At 37.3% G+C, this 26362-nt stretch overlaps 3 protein-coding genes and 1 pseudogene across 3 annotated transcripts; 3 read left to right on the top strand and 1 right to left on the bottom strand.

Annotated features, from left to right (window-relative positions):
• The first annotated feature begins 4012 nt into the window (after positions 1–4012).
• LOC132172517 (glutathione S-transferase) lies at positions 4013–5090 on the top strand. Its single transcript, XM_059584030.2, has 3 exons — positions 4013–4226; positions 4351–4399; positions 4535–5090. The coding sequence occupies exons 1-3, from the start codon at positions 4077–4079 to the stop codon at positions 4987–4989; spliced, it is 654 nt and encodes a 217-aa protein (XP_059440013.2). The 5' UTR covers positions 4013–4076; the 3' UTR covers positions 4990–5090.
• Positions 5091–9170: 4080 nt separating this feature from the next.
• Positions 9171–10229, top strand: LOC132172722 (glutathione S-transferase). Its single transcript, XM_059584278.2, has 3 exons — positions 9171–9376; positions 9468–9516; positions 9611–10229. The coding sequence occupies exons 1-3, from the start codon at positions 9227–9229 to the stop codon at positions 10063–10065; spliced, it is 654 nt and encodes a 217-aa protein (XP_059440261.2). The 5' UTR covers positions 9171–9226; the 3' UTR covers positions 10066–10229.
• A 1609-nt stretch (positions 10230–11838) lies between these two features.
• LOC132169121 (3-ketoacyl-CoA synthase 5 pseudogene) lies at positions 11839–13311 on the bottom strand (annotated as a pseudogene).
• A 7586-nt stretch (positions 13312–20897) lies between these two features.
• LOC132171737 (glutathione S-transferase-like) lies at positions 20898–24526 on the top strand. Its single transcript, XM_059583128.2, has 4 exons — positions 20898–21079; positions 23544–23686; positions 23775–23823; positions 23908–24526. The coding sequence occupies exons 1-4, from the start codon at positions 20929–20931 to the stop codon at positions 24354–24356; spliced, it is 792 nt and encodes a 263-aa protein (XP_059439111.2). The 5' UTR covers positions 20898–20928; the 3' UTR covers positions 24357–24526.
• The last annotated feature ends 1836 nt before the right edge of the window (positions 24527–26362 follow it).

A 26362-nucleotide genomic window follows, 5' to 3' on the forward strand; every position in this document is an offset into this window, starting at 1 on the left:
AAATGCAAAAGAAGAAATCAACAAAACCGATCGAAGAGAAAAAAAAAATGCATCAAATCAAATCCCAGTCAAGACAGGAAGACCCAATCGACCCACCATCCCCTTTATCTTGCTCTTCTCCAACGCCATACAAGAGGACCCTTTTTTACCCAAACCCACTTCCTCTGTTCAGATAGAAGGCCATAAGTGAGAGTGAGAGAGAGAAAAGGCCAAGCTGAATTTGGTTCCAAGCTCTGGTTCTGTTCTAGTGAGAGAATATGGGTGCCTCCGTACGTGCGTGTGAGAGTGTGGGAGAGAAAAGCACTTTGTTGCAAAATGTAACAAGTTTTCTAGTTAATATGCAACCAACGAGCATTTTTTTTTTTTTTTTTTTCTTTTATACACAACTTAGTTTGCAGGCAATCTTTTAAGCCATATCTTCTGGGTGATACTTGTGGATATTTTGTTTTTTATTCAAATATTTGTTTATTATGCATTGGTTTGGTTGGAGTGCAATGTAAACCTTGAACATTTTTTTCATGAGCACATGTTTTATATTTCTTTTATATTTTATTTAAATATTTGTTTATTATGCACATTTTTTTTTTAATTTATTTTTTTATTTTTTATTATGGTTATTGGTTGGAGTGCTAAACCTGCTGCACACTTTTTATTGGGCACGTCTTATCTTTCTTTTTTCTCTCTCTCATTTGCTCTTTCCAAGCAAAAACGATTCTTGCAGGTCCTTGTTTGCAATATGAAGAAACACAGAACGGTTCTTGAAGAACCAACATTTTAGTTTTTGCGATTTGTCAGCCCGCAAAGTAGCGACGAAGAATAGACCAACTGGACCTCACCACCCCACGAAGCACTCTCTCTCTCTAACCGGAGCTCTCTTTCTAACATGTTACCGACCATTACCGTCACTGAATAATCGGTGACAGTAATTGTTGAAATAAACTTGGTTGGGATGAAGTTGGTGAAATTACCGACTTTATCGACAAAGTCGGGATGGTAGGCGAAAAACCCCCTTCTGTCATTGATTCCCTCAATACCCACCCCTAAAGTCATGTCTGGATAGCCAGAAGTTGTGTCCAGATAAAAACTTCAAAGAGCTCATTTATGAAGACATGTTTGGACAACCCGAAGTCATGTCCGAACAGAAATTCCAAAGGGTTAATTTTACAAGACCTGTTCGAACACATTGGGAACATGTCTAGACTTGAATTACAGAGAGTTCAATTACTTGGCATGTCCGGACACTAGGATGTCATGTCTGGACGTTGAGGGTTTACACATACGTAACCTTAGCTGTGTCCGGACACATACTTAACCTGTCCGGAAACACTTGGCATGTCCGGACATTGGGATGTCATGTCTGGACGTTGAAGGTTTACACATACGTAATCCTAGCCGTGTTCGGACACAACTGCTTTTATTGTTGTGCGAATTTCTATTTATACCATCTGGTATATATGCACACTATAATGTATGTATTAAGAGAGCCAATACTGTGAGTTAAGATCGAGTGATAGAGATATCAAATTGGAGTGGCTTATTTCTCTTAGAGTAATGGTGGAAAATTTCATCAACCGGTTTATGATCAACACATGAAGCCAATCAGAGTTATGGTGAAGGAGATCACATAGAAGAAACATCCTAGAGGTTCTAGAATAACTACTGCGGTAACAGACAAGTGGGTCGTTTGTTTAGTACACTGGATTGTCATGTGCAACGGTTTTGTAAGTTTGACATTATGTAAATTTTTGTTTTTTTTATAGTAAAGTGATTTCTTGGGTTTGGCTACCCTCCAGAAGTTTTACATTTAGGCTCCGTTTACTTCGACGTAAAATGATTTTCAGAAAATGATTCCTGTATTTTACGGTGTTTACTTCGACGTAAAATAGTGGTCAATGGAACATATTTTCCTTTTGACCGAAAATTCTTCTTTAATTTTCGAAAAATAGTTTACGATTTTGAAAACAGTAAATCATTTTTCGACTATGAGCATCTCATTCTTAAATCAATGGACCTTGCCAAGACCCACCCAGAACCTCGTCGGAACTTGACCGAGACCTGCCTAGGACCTGCCGGGGACCCACCCGGGACTAGACCGGGACCCACCTAGGACCTGCCCAGAACCAGCCCGGGACTTGACTGGGACTTGACCGGGGCCCGTTTGGGACCTGCTCGAGACTTGCCCGGGACCTAACCGGGACCTAACTGGGACCCACCCGGGACCCGCCCGGGATTTGACCGGGACCCGCCCGGGATTTGACCGGGACCCGCCCGGGACCTGCCCGGGACTTGCCTGGGACTCGCACTGGACCTAACCAGCACCTGCCCTGGACTTGACCGAGACCTGCCCGAGACCCGCATTGGATCTAACCGAGACCCACCCGGGACTTGACTGGGACCCGCCCAGGACCTGACCGGGACTTGACCGGGCGAGAGACCCACCCGGGACTTGACCAGGACCTGCCTGGGACCCTAGCGGGACCCGCCCGGGACTTGACTGGGACTCGTCCGGGACTTGACTAGGACCCGCCCAGGACCTGACCGGTACTTGACCGGAACTCGCCCAGGACTTGACTGGGAGCGGCCCGGGACCTTCCGAGGACCCACCCGGGACTTGCCCGGGACCTAACTAGGACTTGCCTGGGACCTGACCGGGACCCAGTGAGGTCCCGGGCAGGTCCCGAGTAAGTCCTGGGCGGGTCTTGGTCAAGTCCCGACGGGGTCTCGGGCGGGTCCTAGTCAAGTCCCAGCAGGGTCCCGGTCAAGTCCCGGGAAGGTCCCGAGCAAGTCCCGGTCAAGTCCTGGTCAAGTCCTAGATGGGTCCTGGCGGGGTCTTGGGCGGGTCCCGGTCAAGTCCTAGGCGGGTCCCGGTCAAGTCCCGGGCGGGTCCTGCCGGGGTCCTAGGCAAGTCCTGCCGGGGTCCCGGTCAGGTCCAGGGCGGGTCCCGGGCAAGTCTCGGGTAGGTCCTGGGCGGGTCTCGGTCAAGTCTCAGGTAGGTCCCAGCGAGGTCCCGGACAAGTCCCGATTAAGTTCCGGCGGGGTTCCGGGCAGGTCCCTGCGGAGTCTCGAAGAAGTCCCGTGCAGGTCCCGGCGGGGACCTTATTAGAAAAAAAATATATAAAAAAAAGATATTAAAAAAAAATTATTTTCCATGTGCAAGGTAAACGCCGTAAAATGTTTTCGATGAAAAATATTTTTGGGGAAAATGGCTTTCCTGAAAATATTTTATGAAGGAAACCATTTTACGTCGAAGTAAACGGGGCCTTAGAGAGTTCTCTAAATGATTTCCTCTTCGTAACCAAATATCTGTGTTCTTTAAGATTCATTGCATGTTTGTATTTGGTTGATTATTCTGTGTTAGATCAGATCTAATTCCGCACATTATTTAGTGAGTTAACATCTATTCAATTATAATAGGTACTGTAAATTGGACTCAATTAGGTTTTTCAATAAGCTCATCAAGAACACCACCAAACGGCCAGAAAAATCCAAAGTTAAATATTTTAGTTTTAGTTTTGTTGAAACTATGTGATTTAACGACATAAAGTCCAAAAAAAGGAAAAAAAAAAACAATAGAAATAAAATGCGGAAAATAATAAAAGTAGCTCATATTCATATTTGTTGCTCTCAATCATTCAACTACGTACAAAGTCATGGGTTGGGTCATCCTCCGACATTGGCCTAATATACAAGTTTCATTAAATTCACTCAATATATATACACAAACGTTATATAATAATTTAATTGAACTTCTGTTAATTTTTAGCTTCTTCCTAGCTTGATTTATAAACTCTCTTAGAAGCTTCTATATATATATGCAAGCCAAGCACTTTGGCATCTACCTTTCAAACCAACCTGCAAAAACTACCTTTAGGCGTTAGGTGATGAATGCATGTGGTATCAGCCGTTCAATTCTTGGATGCTGATCATCAGTTTCCTTTTTAGGATAAAAGCATTGATCAGTAATGTTCAAAACACAAATTTCTCTCAAGTCTTTCAGGAAAAGAATTTTTTTTTTTATAAATACCCACATTCTGTGATCGATCTTTTAATCTCTTCTCCCCCTTAAAAAACCCTTCATGGCTATTAAGAAACTTTACGGGACACTTGATTCTCTCGACACATTACGAGCCCTCGCTTCCATCTTTGAACATGAGCTTGATTTGGAGTTCATACCAATTAACCTCGACACCGGAGAGCACAAAACTGATTATTTCCTCTCTTTAAGTGTAATCTCTAAACTCTCATATCTTATTTCCCCAAACAATAGTGTATTTACATTAATATTAATTCTCCCTTGTTTTACTCATTTATTTATTTTATCTTTTTTACCATATCCTTGCTTGGTTATAGCCCTTTGGTCATGTTCCAGTCTACCAGGACGACAAATTGACTCTATTTGGTAAGCAACTGTCATATGTTACACATTATTCTTTCAACCGCTCTATTATTGAATTTGTGAGCATTCGTGTGGGTCTTACAAAAATTTAACGGTGGATTTACCTATAAATATATTCTAATTCATGGTTGATTCCAGAATCAAGGGCCGCGATGAGGTTCATATCACATTGTTACGCAAAACCTGAAAAAGAGCAGGTTTACGTTGTGCCAAAGCTACAGGGAATAGCTTCTTCCTGGATCGATATCGAGGACTACCATTTAAGCGGCCCATCTGCAAAACTCAGGGAGGAACTCGTGGAGAAGCCGAAAAAGGGGCGGCTGACCGACAAAGAAGTTGTGGCAGAGGAGGAGGCGAAGCTGGGCAAGCTTTTGGACGTGTATGAAGAGCGGCTAACAAACTGCAAGTACTTGGGGGGTGATAAGTTCACCTCTGCTGATCTAACTCACCTCCCTCACCTGCACCACCTGATGCGCACGCCGGTGAAGCGGCTGTTTGAAGAGCGGCCCAAGGTTAGTGCATGGTGCAGGACCATCCTGGCTCGCCCTGCTTGGACCAAGGTGGTGGACATGGTTGAGAAAAATAAGGTGTAGATGGAAATTAGTTGTTGGATTAATAAGGAAAATAACTTGTGATTAAGAATTGTACCATGTGAGGTGGAAGCCACGCGTGAGGAAGCATGCTTAATAATAATAAAAAAGCAACTCTCTTTGCAATAGAACCTAATATTTGCAGATAAGATTTTCTACAATTTTTAAAAAATTATAGATTTTCAAATGATGTAATTTTAGGCCGTTTATTATATAAAACGGCTTGAAAAATTGCACTCATTAAAAATGTTACTTTTTTTTTTTTTTACATGTTAGTAATGTTAAATTACCATTTATTCATATTTAAATTAAATATTCTACGAGTTGGGTCTCACCTATTAGAAGGGAGTTTAACCTCATATGTGAGGTGAAGTGCTAAAGTAATGGTTTTGAGCTCATACGTGAGGTGGAGTGTTAAAGTAATGGTTAAGTGATTAAATTTACCTCTTCCTATCAGCTTAAGCTTTTGGGATAACTGGTAAATTATGGTCCGTTTGGAAGTGCAATTTCAATAAATGCGATTTTAAAAATTACGTTTTTAAAGTTTGCGTTTTTAAAATCGCTACTTTTTAAAATCGTACAGGTATTTGGTAAAACATATTAAGAAGTACTTTTTTATCAATTGAGTATTTGGATAACATTAACATATAATTGCGGTTTCATGACCAAATAGATAAATATTGCCCCAAATTTTTTTTTAAGCGAAATTGTGATTTTGGTTTAAATTCGCACTTTTTCAAATAAGCATATTCTAGTTAGCTTATAGAAATCGCAGATTTTTTTCACGATTTTAAAATTTGCGTTTTTAAAATCGTAATCTCAAACACTCTAAAAGTGCGATTTAGTTTAAAAACATAAATTATTTTTTAAAAAACGCGCTCCAAAACAGATCCTAACCAGTACAAGGGGAGGAAAAGGGAGAGAGAGATTTAAACTAGTAACACTCGCTTCATAAGGCATGGTTTTTAACCAATTGAGTTACCATTTTGAAACAAAAATGAGATATATTATTAAGACAGTTAAAAAGAAAGTTTCCTATTAAAAAACTTTTTTTCCACTCTTGCATGAAGAGATTAACTTAAAGCTTATGACCTAATATATATGCTTCGTAAATTTATAACATTGGAATCGACGACAACGTAAGTGCCCTTCACGTTATGGGCAAGGAACATGTCTGCATATAGACACGTGCTATCCATAAGTACCCTTCCTCGTGCATATATATATATATATATGTGCAGACATGTTCCCTATATGCAGACATGTCTACTTATGGATGGATAGCACGTGTCTATATGCAGACATGTTCCCTGCCATAACGTGAAGGGCACTTACGTTGTCGTCGATTCCAATGTTATAAATTTATATATAGAAGAAAGAAAACACACTTGCTGATTTTCTTTCTATCCTTTTTATGGACTAAATGGTATAAAATTTCCAAGTAGTGATAATATTATTCATGAAGCAAAATTTAAAAGGGAAAACTTGAGTACTTAATTCTCATGAATTTTCAGTAGTTTTGTAATCATCCTCCTAAACTTCAAAAAAAAATCTTAATTTAGTGTATCAAGTTTTAAAAAGTTTGCATTATTATCCATCGGTCAAGATTTGCTACTAAATCAACATATGATGCCAAAATACTACTGTTAAAAAAAAAAATAAAAAATTGCTGCGTTCTATGTTTTTTGCTTTATAGAATTTTTTATTATTTAAAATTAAATAATTATAAATATAGGGGTATAATGAACATTTTACTATATTCTATTTGATTTAATCCTAAACCCTAATGGTAGGAATTACATTACAAACTATTTAAAGTTGAAAAGGACTAAATTGAGAATTTTTAAAATTTAAGAGAATGATTACAAAAGCGCTGAAACACTACAAAAAAAATACACAAATAGTGAGAGAAAACGCTTTAAGCTAAAAAAAAATGTTACTATTAATTTAGTGACGTTTGAATAATGACTCTTAATAAAAAACTCTAAATATAGGGTCTGAATTCAAAAATAGAGTCGTTTCCACCGTGAAAACCGTGAAAACGACACTAAATGGTGTGTCTTTGGGCCAAGCATCATCTTTTAAAAGGTGACATGCACGGTTCAAGCGTCACCCTTTAGGAGGCGTTTACACCAAAAAAAAAAAAGAAAAAAAAAAAAGACTATATATATAACCTCCACGTGCCTTCTCTATTTGTCAGGGTAGAAAAGTAGTTGAGATCTGATATTAAAGTAGCGTTGTGAAAAGCTAAATCTACAATTACGCACAAAAACTTATAACTCTTCCACAAATCTAGGAAAAAAAAAATTACAGGCGAATAAAGAAAAATCAATTTGTCAGTATGTTCTGTAGTTGGGTGTCAGTTTCTCGAATAAATTCTACAGCTTTTCTCAATTCAACTAGGCCACCATGAATAGGACTTACAGATATATAGACTTTTAATTTGTTTGGAAGGTTATCAATTGATATTGATCGACAAGTCCATATCAATTCCCAATGTGACCTCTCGGATAAGCTGGGAGGTATAACGATGGATAGTCAAAATTACCGACCACATTGTCCCCATGCACGTGTTCACGACAGCTCTCTTGTTTGGGCCTGCCCTCTTTTCTCCACATGATATAATAAGCTGCATGTAAGCAAGCAATTAATATTAATAATTAGTCTTAAGACTAGAGAGAACCTGGGTTTAACTTCTTTGTGGAATCTGCCTGCTGACTTGCTCTTATAGTTTCTGTGCAAGCTTGATATTCTATTTCTACCTTGCTCTTCTTCTTGAAGGCTGATCTCTTTTTTGGAGAGGTTTTTTTAGTGTTGCTAATGGTGTTGAGTAGTGTCTCTACAGTTGTTTTGTTTTGTTATTTGGGTTTAGAACCTGCGTGGTTGGTTTTTTGCAGGTTTGGTTTCTGTTTGTTGTTTCTTTGTAGAACAGTCCTGCTTTGGATTTCTTTTGGTAATGCTGGTTTGCCAAATTGTATGTTCTATTCATTTGGCTTGCTTGGAGTACGCTTGAAGCCCTGTGTGGCTAAGCTTTTGGCCTTTTGAAAAGGCTTGTAATTGAAATATCTTTGTAGTTTGAATTGATTGTTTTTGAATGAAATTCCTTATTCATAAAAATAAATAAATAAATAAATAAATTAGTCTTAGAATGCTGGCCGGTATGGAGTTTCCTAAAATATTTCTATTTAAATATAGGGTAATTAAGTTATTTTTCTATTTTATCTAAGAGTTTTTAATTGTATACTATTTAAATATTAGTATTTTTATTTATATTTATTCAAGAGAGAAAACTTTTATTAAAAAAAAAAAAAAAGAAAAGAGAGAAAGAAAAATGAATAAAAAACCTTTGAGGCTAGGGTAAGCTTCTCCCAATTTGGAGAAATCTGTAGCTCAATATTAATTAAGATCGATTGAGAATAGATAAGCTAATACATCTATATTTAAGTAGATTTTAATTATCCAAATTTTAAATTGAAATGGTGGATAGGAATACCAAAAATCTTCGTAAATTCTAGTGTTCCCTGATGAACGGTATACATTAATATAATACATGGATGGGTGAGTTTCTTCCAATCATTCATGAGATATATAAAACTTAAATTTGGATGAAAGAAAAAATTATTCAAGCTCTATTAAAGAAGTAGGTGAGGATGAGCTCTTTGCATAAAGATCTTGAACTAGATACCGGCCTCCAGAGAAGGGCGGCACGTGAACCTCATGCACCGACAGAAAGAGTGGCTGAAGGCAGCTTGGGTAGCTTGGGCGTGGGGATATTGCCCATCGATCTAAAGGGGACGTATGTGGTGGCAGAAGTGAACGTACGGATTCAAACTCTCATTAAAAAAAAAAAAAGATAAAGAAACAAAAGAAAAAAAAAAAAAAAAAAGAAGGAAAATGGCAGTTGCTGGCCTAGGTTGGTTGGACGTGCATGTGGTCAATCTAACATCCTGCTTGGAAGATCAGATCTATTGTCATCCGGTTGATTGCCACCAGCCAATCGTCAATGTATCTAACATTCCCAAATATCATTTTTTAAGTAATATAATGTCCAATCGCAATCATGCATGGTTATTTTTTTGAGTGTCCCGGCCACTTGATTAACTTATTTCTGTCCTAGGATATATATATATATATATAGGAAAATGACATGTTGCTATATATATATTTCTTCATCCACACCGGCTGTGAGTATATCAGTTAACAGCTCTGTAAGGTGATCACCATTCACCAACATATATATATGGCAGTCCGGAAAGTCTATGGCACCCTCAACTCGCCGGCCACATTGAAGGTTTTGGCATGCCTCTTTGAACATGATCTTGATGTTGAGCTTGTTCCAGTCAATCTCGATGCTGGAGAGCACAAAAAGAAACCCTTTGTTTTTATGAATGTAAGTTGGTGCCCCGTGCTTAATTTGCACTCTCCCCAATATTATTCAGCAAATTAATGATAATTAATCGTGTACACTTTCTATTTTGTAGCCAATTGGTCAAGTTCCAGTATACGAGGACGGTGGAATCAAGCAATTTGGTAAGCAAGATATATATATATATATATATATATATATATATGCTCACTTTGCTACATTTGGCTAACTAGAATTAATGCAACCAACTAATTACAGAATCAAGAGCAATAATTAGAAGCATGAGCTTTGAGTACGGCAAGAAAGGAGAAGAGCTTATCTTTTGGGACGACAGGAAGCAGGCGGTAGTAGCCAATTGGATTGATGTTGAGGGTCACCAGTTTGAGCCACCAGCATTGAAACTAATTAATGAGATGGTGATTAAGCCGAATAATGGCTTGGCTCCAGACCAAGGTGTGGTGGCTGAGGCTGAAGCCGAGTTAGGCAATGTTCTTGATGTGTATGAAGCCAGGCTAGCAAAATCAAAGTATTTGGGATCTGATAGATACACCATTGCTGATATGCTTCACCTCCCGAATTTGCAGAGCCTTGTGGGAACGACAGCCAAGAAGCTCATTGAATCGCGACCTCATGTGAAAGCATGGTGCTCTCAGATCCTGGCTCGACCTGCATGGGGAAAGGTGCTTGAGATGAAGCGTAAGGCACAAGCCTAGCTAGGCTCTTATATATGTTTAATGTGAATCCCGCTGGCTTAAAATAATTAATCATCCGATGTAAAGGGTTAATGCATGGTCTATATATATATATATATATACCATGCTCATGAGTCTATTTTTATGGATTAAGAATAATAGATGGAAGTGCTGCTTGTAATATCCTCCATTATGGTCTGGGATATTTCTTTTCTTCAATTCTCTTTTACTTCTACTTATTTTGGGAAAGTAATTAAAAAAAAAATAGCGTATAGGTGATAGATCCATGAATTAGCTTTTAATTTGTTGATTTGGAGGCTTTCTATCAATTCTCCCAAACATTATTATTTTTCAATTAAAAACTGTCACATTGCTATTTGGTTGTTGGGATTTTGGTTAGGCTATAAAAATTAAAATGACTTCATTACCATATCGGGTTGTGCCGGGTCATGTCGGTCGAAACGTCTTGTCATCTAAATTAAATTTGTTTCACAGGCAGGGGCGGAACTATTGATGAATAATCCTACATTGTATGTGGACAAGGTCTTGAGCATATTTATAAAGAATGGACAACCCTCTCTTATCGAACCTGTTTTATGAGGTGAGTTAAGCCAACGAATTTCTTCATGGTATTAGAGCCTATCACAAGACGAATGGGGCCCACACTACTAACCCCGTAACAAAGACCAGAAAAAATACTAGTCTGCACGTGAGGGAGGGCGTTGAGGAATAATCTCACATTGTATGTGGACAAGATTTTGAGGATATTTATAAAGAATGTGCAACCCTCTCTTATAGAACCGGTTTTATGAGATAAGTTAGGCCCACAAATTTCTTCAGGAACCACCCACGGCATAAGGCCGGTGATCCCCAAAAAAATAATAATTTTTTTTTTTAAAAAAAAATATAGGTGGTCCCCAAAAAATAATTTTTTTAAAAAATATATGTATTTTTTATAAAATAAACCTTTAAAAATTAACTTTTGCACCTCCAAATAATATTTTTTGTAAAGTTTTGCCCCCAAATTAAAAGTTCTAGTTCTGCCCCTGCTCGTGTTAACCCAAAACGACACGTATATCTAACGGGTTACACATGTTGTGTTACCACCCGTTAAGAAACCGTGTTGTATTTTGGTTCGGGTGTTCGACACATTTATATAAACGTATCGTATTTGAGTTGACATAAACAAATTTGTGGGTCAATCAGGTTGACACGAAACTATTTTGCCAAGTGACATTCACTTACTCTGGTTCTTATGAAACAGAAAGCAAACCCGTAAGTGATTGCCAACATACATATACATCGTATATAAACCAATAACAATAAAATGACCAAAGAAAATTCCGAAATGGTTGCCCATTAACATCTTTGCACACCACACCATTTGGCTCTGCACCATTCTTCTTCCTGTAGACATAATTCATTAGACGTTGGACTTCGAACACTCTTTAAAAATGAGATAATTAGGCACTGCTTAATTCATTTCATCATGTGGTAGACAGAATTCACTAATTATTGATACAAGTCCAAACAACTCTTTTGATGATCCCCATGAAATTGAAAACTTCAAACAATGGTCAAATCTATAAATGAAATGCCAATTTTGAGGAATTAGGATCATTTCCGAATGAATTCGATAATAGTCAATTAGTTATATTGGAAGGATATTTTTGTCCCATCAAAAATTAAAAAGACAAAAATACCCCTATAATATAACTAACCGAATATTATCCCGTTCAAATGAACTGGAGATGATCTTTGTTCCAATTTTGAGATTGTGTATGTATCAGCTGATTAAATCCCTTGATCAACGGCCACAATTGGATACCGATCAATGCAATCGGCCCATGGGCCTCTCTTGGACTCCTCATTGATGGGCCTTATACACTCCCAAACGACACTAATGCACTCGAGCCCAGTCCCTAGTCCTAGTTGTCAAACCTTGTCGCCCTTCTCCACTCTTTCCCTGGCTTCCAAGTAAGCTAACTCATACCACAAGGAAGAAGAAGACTGGTTCCCAAACCTATGCATTGTCATCAATGCCGGCTCCATCTCTCTGTCTCCAAGCATTAACCCTTTTCATATCTCTCTTATCACTTGTCTCCCTGAAGTTGGCAAGCAAAAATGGTTCATCACACTCTTGAAATTTGGCACGTACACTTCACTAGATTTGTCAATGAGTTTTTTCCGTACAACTGAAACTGTGAGCCAAACTTTCTTCGACAAGGGGAAGATTGAGGGAACAAGAACAGTGACATTCGATCTGAGAGTTTCTCCAACAAACTGTAGCAAATCTCGCGTGAATGTAACCCCAAGGTTTCCCTTGGAATCCTCCTCTCGAAATGCTGAAAGATAAGCCTTGTCATCAAAGGCTCTTTGGGTCCTCAGCGAACGAAAAAGTTTGTACTTTGAACACTTGTTTGCTTCTTTTCTATTGGAAAGCAAAATGGCGGCACTTCCCATTCTGAAGAGGCAGTTGATGAGCAACTTGGGGTGCTCGTTGCCGGAATACCAACCGGATGACAAGATTTCAGTGCTGAGAACAACAGCATGAGAGTTTGTGTGTATTTTGAGAAGATTTTGAGCCAAATGAATGCCGATAAGGCTGGCGCTGCAACCCATGCCGGAGAGGTTATAGCTTTTAATATCACTTCTCAAAGAGTATTTGTTTATGATAATGGAAGAGAGTGAAGGAGAGGGGCAAAATCCACTACAGTTTACGATAAGAATATCTATGTCAAGAGGAGAGAGTCTGGTTTTGGAGAGGAGGTCTTCCATGACTGGGAAAAGCATCATATGTGCTTCTTTGATAGATTCTTGTTGTTGGGTTTTTGGTGGAATGTAGTGTAAAGGAGGTGGCAAATATGTTTCTTCACTTAGTCCTGAAGAAGTGAGGACTTTAGCCATGAAAGAGATGCTGTCGGCATTGTAGGATTCAATCATGGATGTGTTTTCAATGAAGGTGGAGAAGGGGACTCTGCATAAGCTTGGCGGCTTAAGACAAGAAAAGTCAACCAGATAAACTGGCGGAGCTTTTGAGATCAGCAAGTGTTTGAGGATGAGAAAGATGATGAGGATGAAAGAAGAGAGGAAGAGGAAATAATGGATAATAGGTTTCCGTTTTTGTAAAATGCAGGATGCTTCGATTGATATTATTACGAGTATGAGAGTGGAAAATCTTACAAGCTCCATGAAAGTTGAACGAAGATGCTTTGAGAGGGTGGTGTCGAGCAGAGGGCTATGGCTGAGTTTAGACAAAGACTCCATTACGTAAAAGGGAGAGAAGAGATGGAGACGGAGGAACTAGAATAGAAGGATATATATATATATATATCAATGAAGAATGCATGTTAATTAGTAGGAATTTCTTGGGCGGTGGGCAGGTGAGACTAGACATAAAGTAATAATTAAGTCGAAAGAAGGTTATGGAAACCTTCTCTCCCTTGAGCCTCCGTGGTTGTTTTTTTTTTTTTTTTTTTTGAAATCTGAAGATAATTTATTGATAAGTGCTTTGCTCAGCACTAACACGTGGTAAAACACTAGAAGGAAAATCTGCCACCCACAGTTTTTCAGATGACAAATGTAAAGCCAATTTTGCCAAACTATCAGCCACCTCATTGACACAGCGGGGGATGTGTTCAACTTTCCAATCTTGGAACTGCAACAGATGGGTCTTCGTAGCCTCCATTACCAATCCGAAACTTCCCATCCAAGGCCCGCTCCTGCTAAGATGCTGCACAATCTCCAAAGCATCCCCTTCAAGAATAATCTTGTGCCAATCCAGATTGCTTGCCACCATCACTGCTCGACTTGCTGCCAAGGCCTCCGCCGTAGTAGGATCTTGTATAAACGCCTTCGTGTCACAATACATCGCTAGCACTTCGCCCCTATGATTCCTCGCCACTACGCCCAGACCCACTCTCTTTGTCTCCTGTTCCACAGCAGCATCCCAGTTAAGCTTGATATAGCCCTCCGCAGGAGCCTTCCACATTAACACAGGATTTTGAGCAGGTAATTGTACTGGTGCAGCTTCCATTACTCCTTGGGACCCAGCCGCTTCATAGAACTCTATCTGTTCCCTTGCTTGACGAAGAACCATGGAAGGGGTGGACAAAGCTTCACCATGAACCACCCTATTCCGTCGGAACCAAATCTGCCTCGCCACTACTGCGAACAGTTGCAGCTCAGCTTTCTCGAGCATTCCCATTAGCTTTTTAACCAACGTTTTAAAATCAGCAGCCTCACTATTACATTTCTGAATTTTTCTTGAGCTTTCCAGCCACACATCTCTTGCTGAGGGGCAACTCCAAAGGATGTGCACCGGTGTTTCTTCTTCTCTCCCACAAATAGGACATAATCCATCCCCAACAATATGTCGTCTAAACAAATTTCCTTTTGTAGGGAGTATGTTATGACAAGCTTTCCAGATGAAGAATTGCACCACTTTTGGCCCCCTTAGATTCCATACCCCACTCCAGAGATCTCCTTCACTGAACACCGTAGATGAAGTGCCTCTCTCCATGCCGACAAGAGTTTTTTCTAGATGATAAGCACTACGGACAGAAAAAATTCCATCTTTAGTGCCTCCCCAAACTAATGTGTCACACTGAGAGCCTGGATAAATCGCTAAACTGCAGATCTTTTCCACCTCATCTTCCATAAAGATCTCTTGGATTAAGGGAATATTCCACCAAAGAGTTTGCTCATCAAATAACTCACATACCCTTGCATCACTGGGGAGGAAATTCTGGGGAGATTGGACCTTATGCGTAATAGAGGAAGGTAGCCAATTATCTTGCCAGATTCTAATAGTTTGCCCATTTCCCACTCTCCATACCATCCCAGCTTGGATTAACTCCTTCGCATGCCATATGCTCCGCCAAGCATATGATGGATTGTGTCCCAACCGAGCCTCTAGAAAATTCCCACCTGGAAAATATTTATCCCTCATCACTTTTGCAACCAAGGAATTTGGATTCTTTATAAGCCGCCATCCTTGTTTTGCTAACAAAGCTCGATTGAAACATTCCAGTTCCCTATACCCCAATCCACCATTCCTCTTATCCGAAGCCAATATATCCCAACCCATCCAAGCAATCTTGGAAAAGTTGTCTTTATGTCCCCACCAAAAACGTAGCATCATTGAATTAATCCGCTTACATAAAGACTTAGGGAGTTGAAATACACTCATTGTATAGGTCGAGATAGCTTGAATCACCGCCTTAAGCAATACTTCCTTCCCTGCAGGCGTCAAAAACTTCTCTTTCCACCCTGTCATCCTATTCCAAATACGGCCTTGAATGCTATTAAATGACTTCAATCGTGATCTTCCAATGAAAGCCGGGAGTCCCAAATACTTTTCATAGCTATCCGTGGAACCAACTCCTGCCAAAGAGAGAATTTGTCTCCTTATCTCAGCTGTAGTGTTTTTACTAAAAAATAATGAGGTCTTTTGTCGATTAAGACGTTGCCCCGATGCTTTTTCATAGCCTTCAAGGATCCCTTGCATCTTTTCCCATTCTTGCACATTTGCTTTACAAAACAGCAAACTATCGTCTGCAAAGAATAAGTGATTGAGGTGCACCCCACCCCTAGTGATTGACAATCCCGTAATGTCTCTTTTCAATTCAGCTTTCCCTAACATATGGCTTAGGCCCTCAGCACATAATATAAAAAGGTAGGGAGAGATAGGATCACCTTGTCGTAGGCCCCTAGATGGGGTAATATTGCCATAGGGTTGCCCGTTAATTAAAACAGAATATGAAACTGTTCTAACACAAGTCATAATCCGGTGGGTCCATTTTGGATGAAATCCCATTTTAAGCATTATCTTCTCCAGAAACTCCCACTCTACTCTGTCATATGCTTTGCTCATATCGAGCTTGAGCGCCATGAATCCCTCCCTCCCCTTCTTCCTTGCATTCATAGTGTGCAGGGCTTCAAAAGCTACCAGAACATTGTCGGTTATCAATCTACCTGGGACAAAAGCACTCTGACAAGGAGATATAATATGAGGTAGCACCTTTTTAAGCCTATTAGCAAGGACCTTAGCAATTAATTTATACAAGACATTGCATAAACTAATAGGCCTAAAATCCACAACACTAGTAGGTTTCTTTTTCTTAGGAATAAGAGCAATGAAAGTTTGATTAATAATAGGATCAAAGCCTCCGTGGTTGTTGTTTCTAATTATCACTACAAAAAAAAAAAGAAAAAAAAAAGAGAGAGTATTAGTGACATGTATACTATTAATTAATATTTGCCACGTTACTATTTAGTAACGTGGCAGTTTATATTTAGTAACGTGTAAAACTCCACACGTTACCAATTGATAACGTGTCAAAACCATACGTCACAAAAAAGAATTTTCTATGATATTATTTGGGTACCTGCGACTAGCTGGTTTCCAATTTTTTTTTCCCCCCCTTTCTTTCTTTCCTCCTATTTTTTTCTACCTCCCCCACAGAGGCCTTCTTCTCTTTTTTCTCTCTATCTTTTCCTTTCTCTTCATCGAATACGTACTGTGAGAGGCTAGCGCCGGAGAGGAAATTCCCTCTTCTTCGAAGAAGAGGGAATTTCCTCTCCGGCGCTAGCCTCTCACAGTACGTACTCTTTCTCTCTCTCTCCGGCAGGTCCGTCCATCTCCTTATATATATATAGCTTGTGTTTTGCATTAATATATTGGGGTTTAATATATATAGCTTGTCTTTTTATTGTTATAAAAAATGGCTAGTGAAACAAGACAAAGAAGAGGCTGAAAAGGAGATAGTTGAATATCAGGCCTAAATGGAGCTCGGGTTCCAGAGGAAAGTTGCAAATGTTTGTATATGTTGTTGAAACTGATTCATAGTGTTATGCTTCGTCGTGTTGCTGAAACTGATTTAAGGCATTATGAGTTCTATGATATTATTTGATGATTTATTAAATCTGATTCCATGATATTATTGAAAAAAAAAAAATCAGATTCCATGATATCAACTATGTTGGGTTTGGATTTTTGAAAATCAGTTTCCATAATATTATTTGAAAAAAAAAAATTCCGGAAAAAATATTTGAAAACAAAAAATTTCAAATTTTTGTCAAGAATTTTTTTTTTTAATAATTTTTTAGACTTTAGTAACGTGTCAATTTCTGACATATTACTAAATGGTGACGTGTCAGAAATTGACACATTACTAAAAGTTTAGTAATGTGTCAATTTCTGACATATTACTAAATGGTGACGTGTCAGAAATTGACACGTTACTAAATCCCTAGTAGTTACGGACAATTTGTTTACGCCCCGGACACGTTACCAATGACACGTTACTAACCGTTAGTAACGTGTTAACAGCCTTGACACGTTACTAACGGTCCGTTACCAAAAAATTGAATTTTTGTAGTGTAAGTGAAGGTTAAGATAATTCGTCTTAGTCTTTTTTTTTTTTTTTTTGCTTTTGTTATTACTATATATGGCTATGTTGAGAGGACGGAGATACTTATTTGTCCAATTTCTTACCGTTTGTTTGAAACTTCACATTATTATTTTCGTTTTCGGTATATTGTTGGAGAGCCCACCCATTTTTTATTTTTTGTTTGTTAAAATAATGATTATGTGGAATATTGAGTGGAAGTAAGAGAGAAAATGAACACAAAGAACTTTACAGGTAGTTCGATGTTAGACACCTATGTCTACCACTTGAAATATCCCTTAGGGTTACATTATGTTTATTAACTTGATTTGTCTACAAGACAAAGGTCCCTATTTATAAGGTAATGTCTAAATGCAATTATTGTAATCAAATCCCATTGATTTGATTACAATCAACCTATAAATAGAGAATATTTGATATCAGCATAATTATGGAATATACATAAAATATTATATATTTTTCATATATTCTAACATCCCCCTCAAACTCAAGGTGGAATATTCTGGAACCTTGAGTTTAAATCAGAAACAATAATGACGGCGATGGCGGAGGCCGAGAACAATCCAGAAATGGTGGTGACTACCGAAAGAGATAGAGGTTGGTGGGGCAGCCAGGGACGTCGGCAGGTAGCTGGTGAATGCAGATGCAAAAGGGCCGACAATGAGCCAAAACTCCAAAATAGGGCTGATAATGAGCCAAACTTCAAAAGGGGCCCACGACGGGCTAAAATCCAAAAAGGGGTCGACAACGGGCCAAGGCTGACAATGAGCCAAACTTCAAAAGGGGCCAACAACGGGCCAGGACTAACAATGAGCCAAACTTCAAAAGGGACAGATGACGAGCCAAAAATAAAAAAAGAAAAATGAGCCCACTTGGGCGGTTCTCTGATCGGCGCACCGAATTTGACCGGCGCATGGCGCGCGTGGTGACGCATGAAGGAGCGTGGCAGGTGGATGTAGCGGAACAATGATATTGTTAGATAGAACACCCAAAAATGTCAATGACGTTGAAGGCCACAAGAAAGTGGCTCTGATACCATGTTAAAATAATGATTATGCGGAATATTGAGCGGAAGCAATAGAGAGAATAAACATAAAGAACTTTACAGGTGGTTCGGTGTTAGACACTTATGTCCATCACTTAGAATACCCCTTAGGATTACATTGTGCTCATTAACTTGATTTGTCTAGAAGACAAAGGTCCCTATTTATAGGGTAATGGCTAAATACAATTATTGTAATCAAATCTCCTTGATTTGATTACAATCAACCCACAAATAGAGAATATTTAATATCAGCATAATTATGGAATGTATAAAAAATATTATATATTTTTCATATATTCTAACATTATTGTTTAGAATTTCTCACTCTCTTTTCCCTTCAAATCAAGAGCAATAAAAATTCTTCCCGATAACTATTTTTCAATTTTTAATTTTTTTTTTAAAAAAATAGTTATCAAAAGGGTTATTGAGTTAGGGAGAAAAGTTTTGAAATAAAGCTGGTTTGTTGAATGCCAAATTTGAAGAAGAGTTAAGGAGAGATAGGGTAGCAGTTAATTGAGTTATGGTCGTCGTCTTTGATCCCAGAAGCAGTAGTATTTAAGGAGGCCCATGACATCGAAGACGACAATGATGGAGGTAGGTCAAACAGTGCCGATCCAACAATGGTTGATTGGATTAATTGAGGGGTTATTAATTTTGGTAAGTCGATATTAATTAAGACAAAGACTTTATGGCAATTATGAGGTTTGATGTGTTGTGCAGAAATTCTTTAATGCTGGTGGGGGAATTCTGTGTGCTAATTAATACCTGCATGTTGTTGGTCACATATGAGAAGGATGGGCCTTTTGAACAAGTAAATTGTATGGAAGGACTCAAGAAAAACTTTAAAAGACTCTAATCCTCTTTGTATATCACTCAATATTATGATTTATGTCGGCACGCACCATGGGCCTATATTAATGCACAACTTATTAATCGTTTAATATGGCTCACTATTTGATGAATATATACTTCTCTATCACATGCAGTTGAATGTTAGATGATCTCCGAAGTTATTTGGTTAGGTACGTAGGTCTACTAATTTCTTCCATTTTAAAAATGTCATTGCCCTCCATATGTTTATGTAGATGATGATAAGCTTGAGCTTAATTAGGGTTATAAAAATATATAATTTTTTATCATTCATATGTGATGAAATGATACAAGTTGTGGGGTTTTAATTCTTAAATACTTATATTATTTATTATGAGTACGTAAGGATTACATTTGATGGTCATTGTGTGTAACATCCGACTCTAGAGCATAGATTAGCCTAAATTACATGGATTCAATTCATGAATATGCTATTAATATTATTGCTAATATTGGATTATTGGTGTTAATTAATAAAGTGTTACAAAAACTCTAGCAATTAACCTACCTAGCTGCATATTGCATGATTATTGTTTAGTTCTATTTTATACAACTCAATTCTCAACCTCAACTTTGGAGGATGTTTTCATGAACTTCTTGATGTGGTGGGTGTTAAAATATTGATTAAATGATTAAATTTATCATCTCATATAAAGCTTAATCTTGAAATAAGTGGTAATTTAACATTGTATCATAGCCAAAGGTTATGAGTTCTAATTCTGACTTCATAATTTATTCCCCCAATTCAGTTAAAATATTCTACGTGTTGAGTCTCACTTATTAAAATAGAGTTAGAATTTGAGCCCACACGTAAATAAGAGTATTAAAGTATTGATTAAATAATTAAATTTACCTTTTCTTATAAAGCTTAAGATTTTGAAATAAGTGATGATTTAATTAATAATTGAAAGATCTTGAGAAAGAGGATAAGTTATGTGTTTTTCAATAGAAATGTCTATTTCTAATCGAAAAAGACGCTGAAGAGAGAAATACATAGGTTGAGAGAGGTTGTGGGTTTTTTATCTGTTTATTGTACGTTGAGGGTTAAGTCATGGGTTTATTCCCATAGAAAAGGAATTAGTTCTCTGTTTTTTAGAACAATAGTTATTCCTCATTTTAAGAAATAGTTATTCCTATGGAATATTTACATGTTAGTGATCTGTCATTTTTAAATGAATTGGATATTTTTGATGTGGCATAATGCCATATGTCATGTTCTGATTGGCTATGATTGATTTATTTATATACACTCCCATAAAGCCTTTTTTTGATGATCCCTTACTTCATTCCTCCCTTATGATCACCTTGGTAAACAATCTTTGAATCCATAAAGGGTGAGGGACAAGAATGAGAAGATCAAGTAAAGCATCATAAGATGGAAAGAGTAATTATAAAGCCTTCTTTTATATCCCTTACTTCATTCCAATCTTTGAATCCCATAAAGGGTGAGGGACAAGAATGAGAAAATCAAGTAAAGCATAAGATGGAAAGAGGCCGGGTTATTTAATACCCACCCATATGACATTGTAATCCATTAATTTCAAGTTGATTGGGAAAATGTTGAAGTTGCCGTTCGAGGTGACCTTTGAGTCTCTCAAAACGGAGCTCATGCAAATACTACCCAATAACCAGCTGCTGGGGGCAGCCGTTGCTCTTGCTTTGGTTGCCATTTCTGCTGCCTATATATATTGCACCAGCAAACCCAAAGGTATGACTAAGCATCTTCTCACATTTGTATATGGGCATGCATGCATTATTATACATGGACACATAGCAGGTTCGTTTTGATAGATGTTCAAGTTTAAGGCAATAAAAGTTATATTAATTAAATAATTATAATTATTTAAACTTTTTACATTACATTTTTGTTTATTTAAAATTCATTTTTCTCACTTTTTAGAATGTAAAATTACTAATTAGGTTTCTATATTCAAGTTTTTCTAGTATCTCTTTGTCAATTGATAATATGGCCTAATTTACTTGGGAGTGTGTTTGACATTACGATTTTGTTAACCATATGTGTGATTTTAACCAAATCACTGAAAATGTATCGTTTAGATGTGTGTTTTTTAAATTTGCAAACGTAGAAAAATCTGTGTTTTCAAATTGTAGTCAAGGAGATGTGTTTTTAAAACACACGTTTTTTAAAGGTTAAACTGCAATTTTACCGGACACTTAACTATTTTTTTTTTTTTTTTAAAGAAATCACGTTTTTAAATCGTATATGTTAAAATTGTTATTTTTAAATCTTATGCTTTGAAATCACAAATCCAAATGAACCCTTAATCTTTCTTGTGACATTGTTGGTCTTGTTGGATTTTATCAAGGGAAAAACTCAAAGTCAATCATTGTGATTACACTCATTTAATTGCAAAAAGGTTTGTCTGGTATAAAAATATTCTGAGAGCTCTTACAAAAATAACAAATAAGTTACTATTATCAAACATCCATTGAAAGTCTTGACAGATTTTGTTAGTCTGCCACAACAGCACAAATGAGATTATCAAACTTGCACCCATAATAAAAATATATGAAATATATAATAACTAAAAATAAATAAATCAGAAAGAAGTGGTGGTTCGGCGCCACCGTTTCGGCCAAATGAAGTGACATAACCATCACTAATCTGGTTGGCCTGGCATGGATATTAACTCCAAGTATCCGATGGCGGGTGGGAAAACCACCACCTCTACCATCACTACTTAGGACTCTTGGGTCGCTCAAGTCACTTACATGACTGCTCAGGTTTTCAACGCCAATTTCAGATATAGCATTCCGTGTTGCTGGTTGTAAATTTGTGCGTCATTTTTTTGTTTTTTAGGTTTTTTCTATTCTTGTTTTTCCCTGTTTCGTATGCGGGCCTTAATGCCTCCAACGGCCAGTCCTCTGTCACGGCCTGATCGTATGCTCTTCTCAGCAACTTCAGTACTAAGTTATTTTTTTAACATACCTTAGGACATTAATTTGAATTTATTTTGATACCACAGAAAGTTAATTAAAAATTGGGTAAATCACATGGACTGAATTTACATTTTGCCCTTTTAATTTTGATAAAAGTTCTTTATATAGAAGCAATTGTAACAAGTTTTGCCAATAAAATTTTATAAGCTATATATTTAATTATTTTGAGCATTTTTTTTTTTAATGACATATGGTCCTCTTCAAGACTTTACAGACTTAATTTCCATCTTCTGTCTTTTGAGCTTTTAATCATTTCCATCTTTCGACTTCAATAATGAAGAGCATTTCAATATTATATGACTTTGTTGGGCCTTTGGCAACGTATTCAATCTATCTATAGTTTGTCACTTTTACTTGCATCTTCCAGCTGTTAGTTGTCATTTCTCTTTGTCTATTTTCAACTTGATAATTAATCATTAAGTGTTACTAATTAAAGGCAAATTTAATTATTTACTGGAAGTCTTACGTACGTAAATATCGTCTAATTGATCACCTAATGGAAGATTCGACATGCTTATAGGTAAGATAACTTAAAAGTTACAACCTCTCTCTCCTTCTCTTATTTGTAACATGAGAGACCACTTGAAAGCTTTAGGACCCATTCCAATATATGCTTTGTAAATTAATAATATGGATTGCACAACAACATATATATATATATATATATATATATATATATATATATATATATAAGTGCCCTTCATTTTATGGACTAAATAGTAAATAGTATAAAATTTGCAAGTAGTTATATTGACACGTCAAACTACGTATTGTAATTTACTGTAATTTTTTCAATGATTTCATTTCACTTTCTCTATTTTTTATGAAAAAATAAAGACAAAATCTAAATGGTTTTAAAAACTACATATATTGTAAATCTTTTATAGCACATAAGCCCATTTCTTAGTAATCAATTAATCCACATGCTCCTTAATTAAGTTCATGTTCCAAATCTCACATTATATTGATGTGGCATAAATTTAGCTCTTAAGAAGAAAAAAAAATAATATTAAAAATTATAATTTTATATCACAATGCTAATATATGGCAGTATAATGGCCGATCTTTGAATTAGTCATAGTTAAAACTATCCCACAATAAATATTAATTAATACGTCCAAATTTAATGATAATTTTCCTCTTGCTCTATCTCGTCTTAATTTGTTCTTGATCACTCATCATCACCATCCGCAATCATGGGTGCATGGCAGCCATCAAAGTCCACGGAGTCCTTCTCTCAACAGCTACACAGCGGGTTCTAGCTACCCTTTATGAGAAAGAGCTTGAATTTGAGCTTGTTCCTGTAGACATGGAAGCTCGTGAACATAAAAAAAAACCCTTCCTCTCCCTCAATGTAAGAACAACAAACCATTCTTGTAACTCAATTACTTCTTTAATTGTATGTTAATTTGGACCTAACATTAATTTCCTTGTTGACGCAGCCATTCGGTCAAATTCCTGCTTTTGAAGATAGAGATTTGAAGCTCTTTGGTAAAGTTTATATGCATTTTAATTAATACTTCAATGGGTGATATATATGCTTAGTGTGATTTACTGACTTTCATCCTAGTGCAGAATCAAGGGCAATTAATAAGTACATTTCCCACAAGCATGCTGACAAGGGGACCCGTCTGGAAAGCGGAGACATGAAGCAGAAAGCAATCATAGGGGTGTGGATGGAGGTGGAGGCCCACCAATTCGACCCGGCAGCTTCAAAGCTTACTTGGGAGTTGGCATTGAAGCCAGTGTTTGGAAAGGTTATTCTCGACAAGGCAGTTGTGGAGGAGAACGAAGCAAAGCTGGCTAAGGTTCTTGATATCTATGAGAGTCGGCTGGCTCAGTCAAAATACTTGGCGGGTGAGAGCTTCAGCTTGGCAGATCTTCACCACCTGCCCACCATACAATACTTGTTGGCCACACAAGTCAAAAAGCTCTTTGATTCACGCCCCCATGTCAATGCCTGGGTTGCTGATATCACAGCAAGGCCAGCTTGGTGCAAGGTGCTTGCCCTGCAGAAGCACTGATCGAGGAGGAGTAAGGAGTAGTAGCTGCTGCCGGCCGCCCAGCCAGCCGGCTTATCTGTTGTCATTTGTGTTTATGAATTATTTCCAATACAATAATCCTATGTACGTACGTATGAGTGAATCATAAGTCTATTGCCAAGATATATATATATATATCATGTTACATAAGTTGAGAGTATCTTTTAATTTTCCCTGTGAAGTGCAATCAAAATTAAAATGGTGATAGTATATATATCTAAATTGAATTCCAGTTGCTATTATTTGAGGCGTGCGCCAATTAATTAGTGCTTCTATTCATAAGCATTTCTAAATCAATTGTAGTGTTTTTTTTTTTTGGACAAAAAACAGCCCAAATAACCATGTCACTAAAACTTTTTTTTTGTAGTGTAGGCACGTTGAGCTCCCGTTAGATATTAGCAACAAATTTGATTCTTTTTGATGTTCCTTAGATCAAGAGAACACTAACCTAGGCGAAAGTGCTACCTTGGTATAAGGTAGCACTATTGCATCACTTAATGCACATTCACTACAAAAAAACCATTTTTTCCTGACATGAGTTTCCTGACGTGTTCTAGTGTCCGACACGTCAGAAAATTTTTCTGACGGGTCGTTTCTGACGCGTGTCGAGTGTCAGAAACGTAGGTGTCAGGAAAAAAAATTTCCTAACGTGTGACTAGGCAACACGTCAGAAAATTCTGACGTGTTACCCACTAACACGTCAGTAAATTTTTTCTGACGTTGCATTTTCGACACGTCAGAAATTTTCTGACGTGTCAAAAATGCCACGTCAAAAAATTTCCTGACGTGTGAGTGGGTAACACGTCAGAAAATTTTATGACGTGTCATTTCTGCCACGTCAGAAAATTTTCTGACGTGGTAGTTCTGACACACGTCAGAAAATTAAAAAATTAAATAAAAATTAAATACTTTTTTTTTTTAATTTTTTCCTGGAATTTTTAATTATTAATTAATTAAATTATTATTTTTTTTTCTTTTGAATTCCTCTGCACGCACGGCAGCTCCCTCACGCTGCCGTACGTGCAGATCTGCACCACTGCACCATGGTGAGAGCTGGAGAAAATTTTCTCCAGCTCTCATTTTTCTCTCTCTCTCTTCAAAAAATCAATCTGAAAAACTCAGAAAATCTTCAAAATCGATCTTCTCCTCTTCTTCTTCTTCTTCTTCTTCTCTTCTCCTTTTTTTTTTTTCTTTTTTTTTTCTTTTTCTTCTCTTCTCCTTTTCTTTTTCTTCGATCTGCTGCATGCTTCTCAATTTTTCCCCTTCACCTTTTGTTTCTCTTCATCCTCCAGAGGTGCCGTGCAGACTGCAGAGAAGCAGCTGGGAAAAAAAAATGTGCTGCAGGGAGATTGAGACAGGAGAGAGATCGAATGTGCTGGGAAAAAAAAATGAAGAGGTAAAAAATAATAAGTGGGAAAAAGTTGAGGGGGGAAATAAAAAGAGGGAAAGAAGTTCAAAATCCCGCCCAAAGGGGGCCAATCGAGGTAATTTCCTGACGTGCCAGGTGTCGCACGTCAGAAATTTTCTGACGTGCGACACCTGGCACGTCAGAAAATTATATATATATACATATAATTTTATATTTTATATATATAAATATATATAAGAAATTTTCTGACGTGCGACACCTGGCACGTCAGAAAATAAATATAAAAAAATATATATATATATATATATATATATTAGTTTATATTTATAAATATACATATCTGATTATATATATATATATATATATATATATATATAGCATTCTGACGTGGCAGACCACCACGTCAGAAAATTCTGACGTGGCAGTTTGCCACGTCAGAAAATTGTCAGAAATTTTCTGACGTGGCAAATTTTGCAACGTCAGAAATTATATCATTTTTAAATTTTTCAAATTTGTAATATTTTTCTGACGCTCCAACATTTAAAACGTCAGAATTTTCTGACGTGTCTGAACAGACACGTCAGAAAATTCTGACGTGTTCCTATTCACACGTCAGGAA

This window comes from Corylus avellana, chromosome 1 (assembly GCF_965113065.1).
Source record: "Corylus avellana chromosome 1, dhCorAvel1.hap1.2, whole genome shotgun sequence".
Lineage (NCBI taxonomy): Eukaryota > Viridiplantae > Streptophyta > Magnoliopsida > Fagales > Betulaceae > Corylus > Corylus avellana.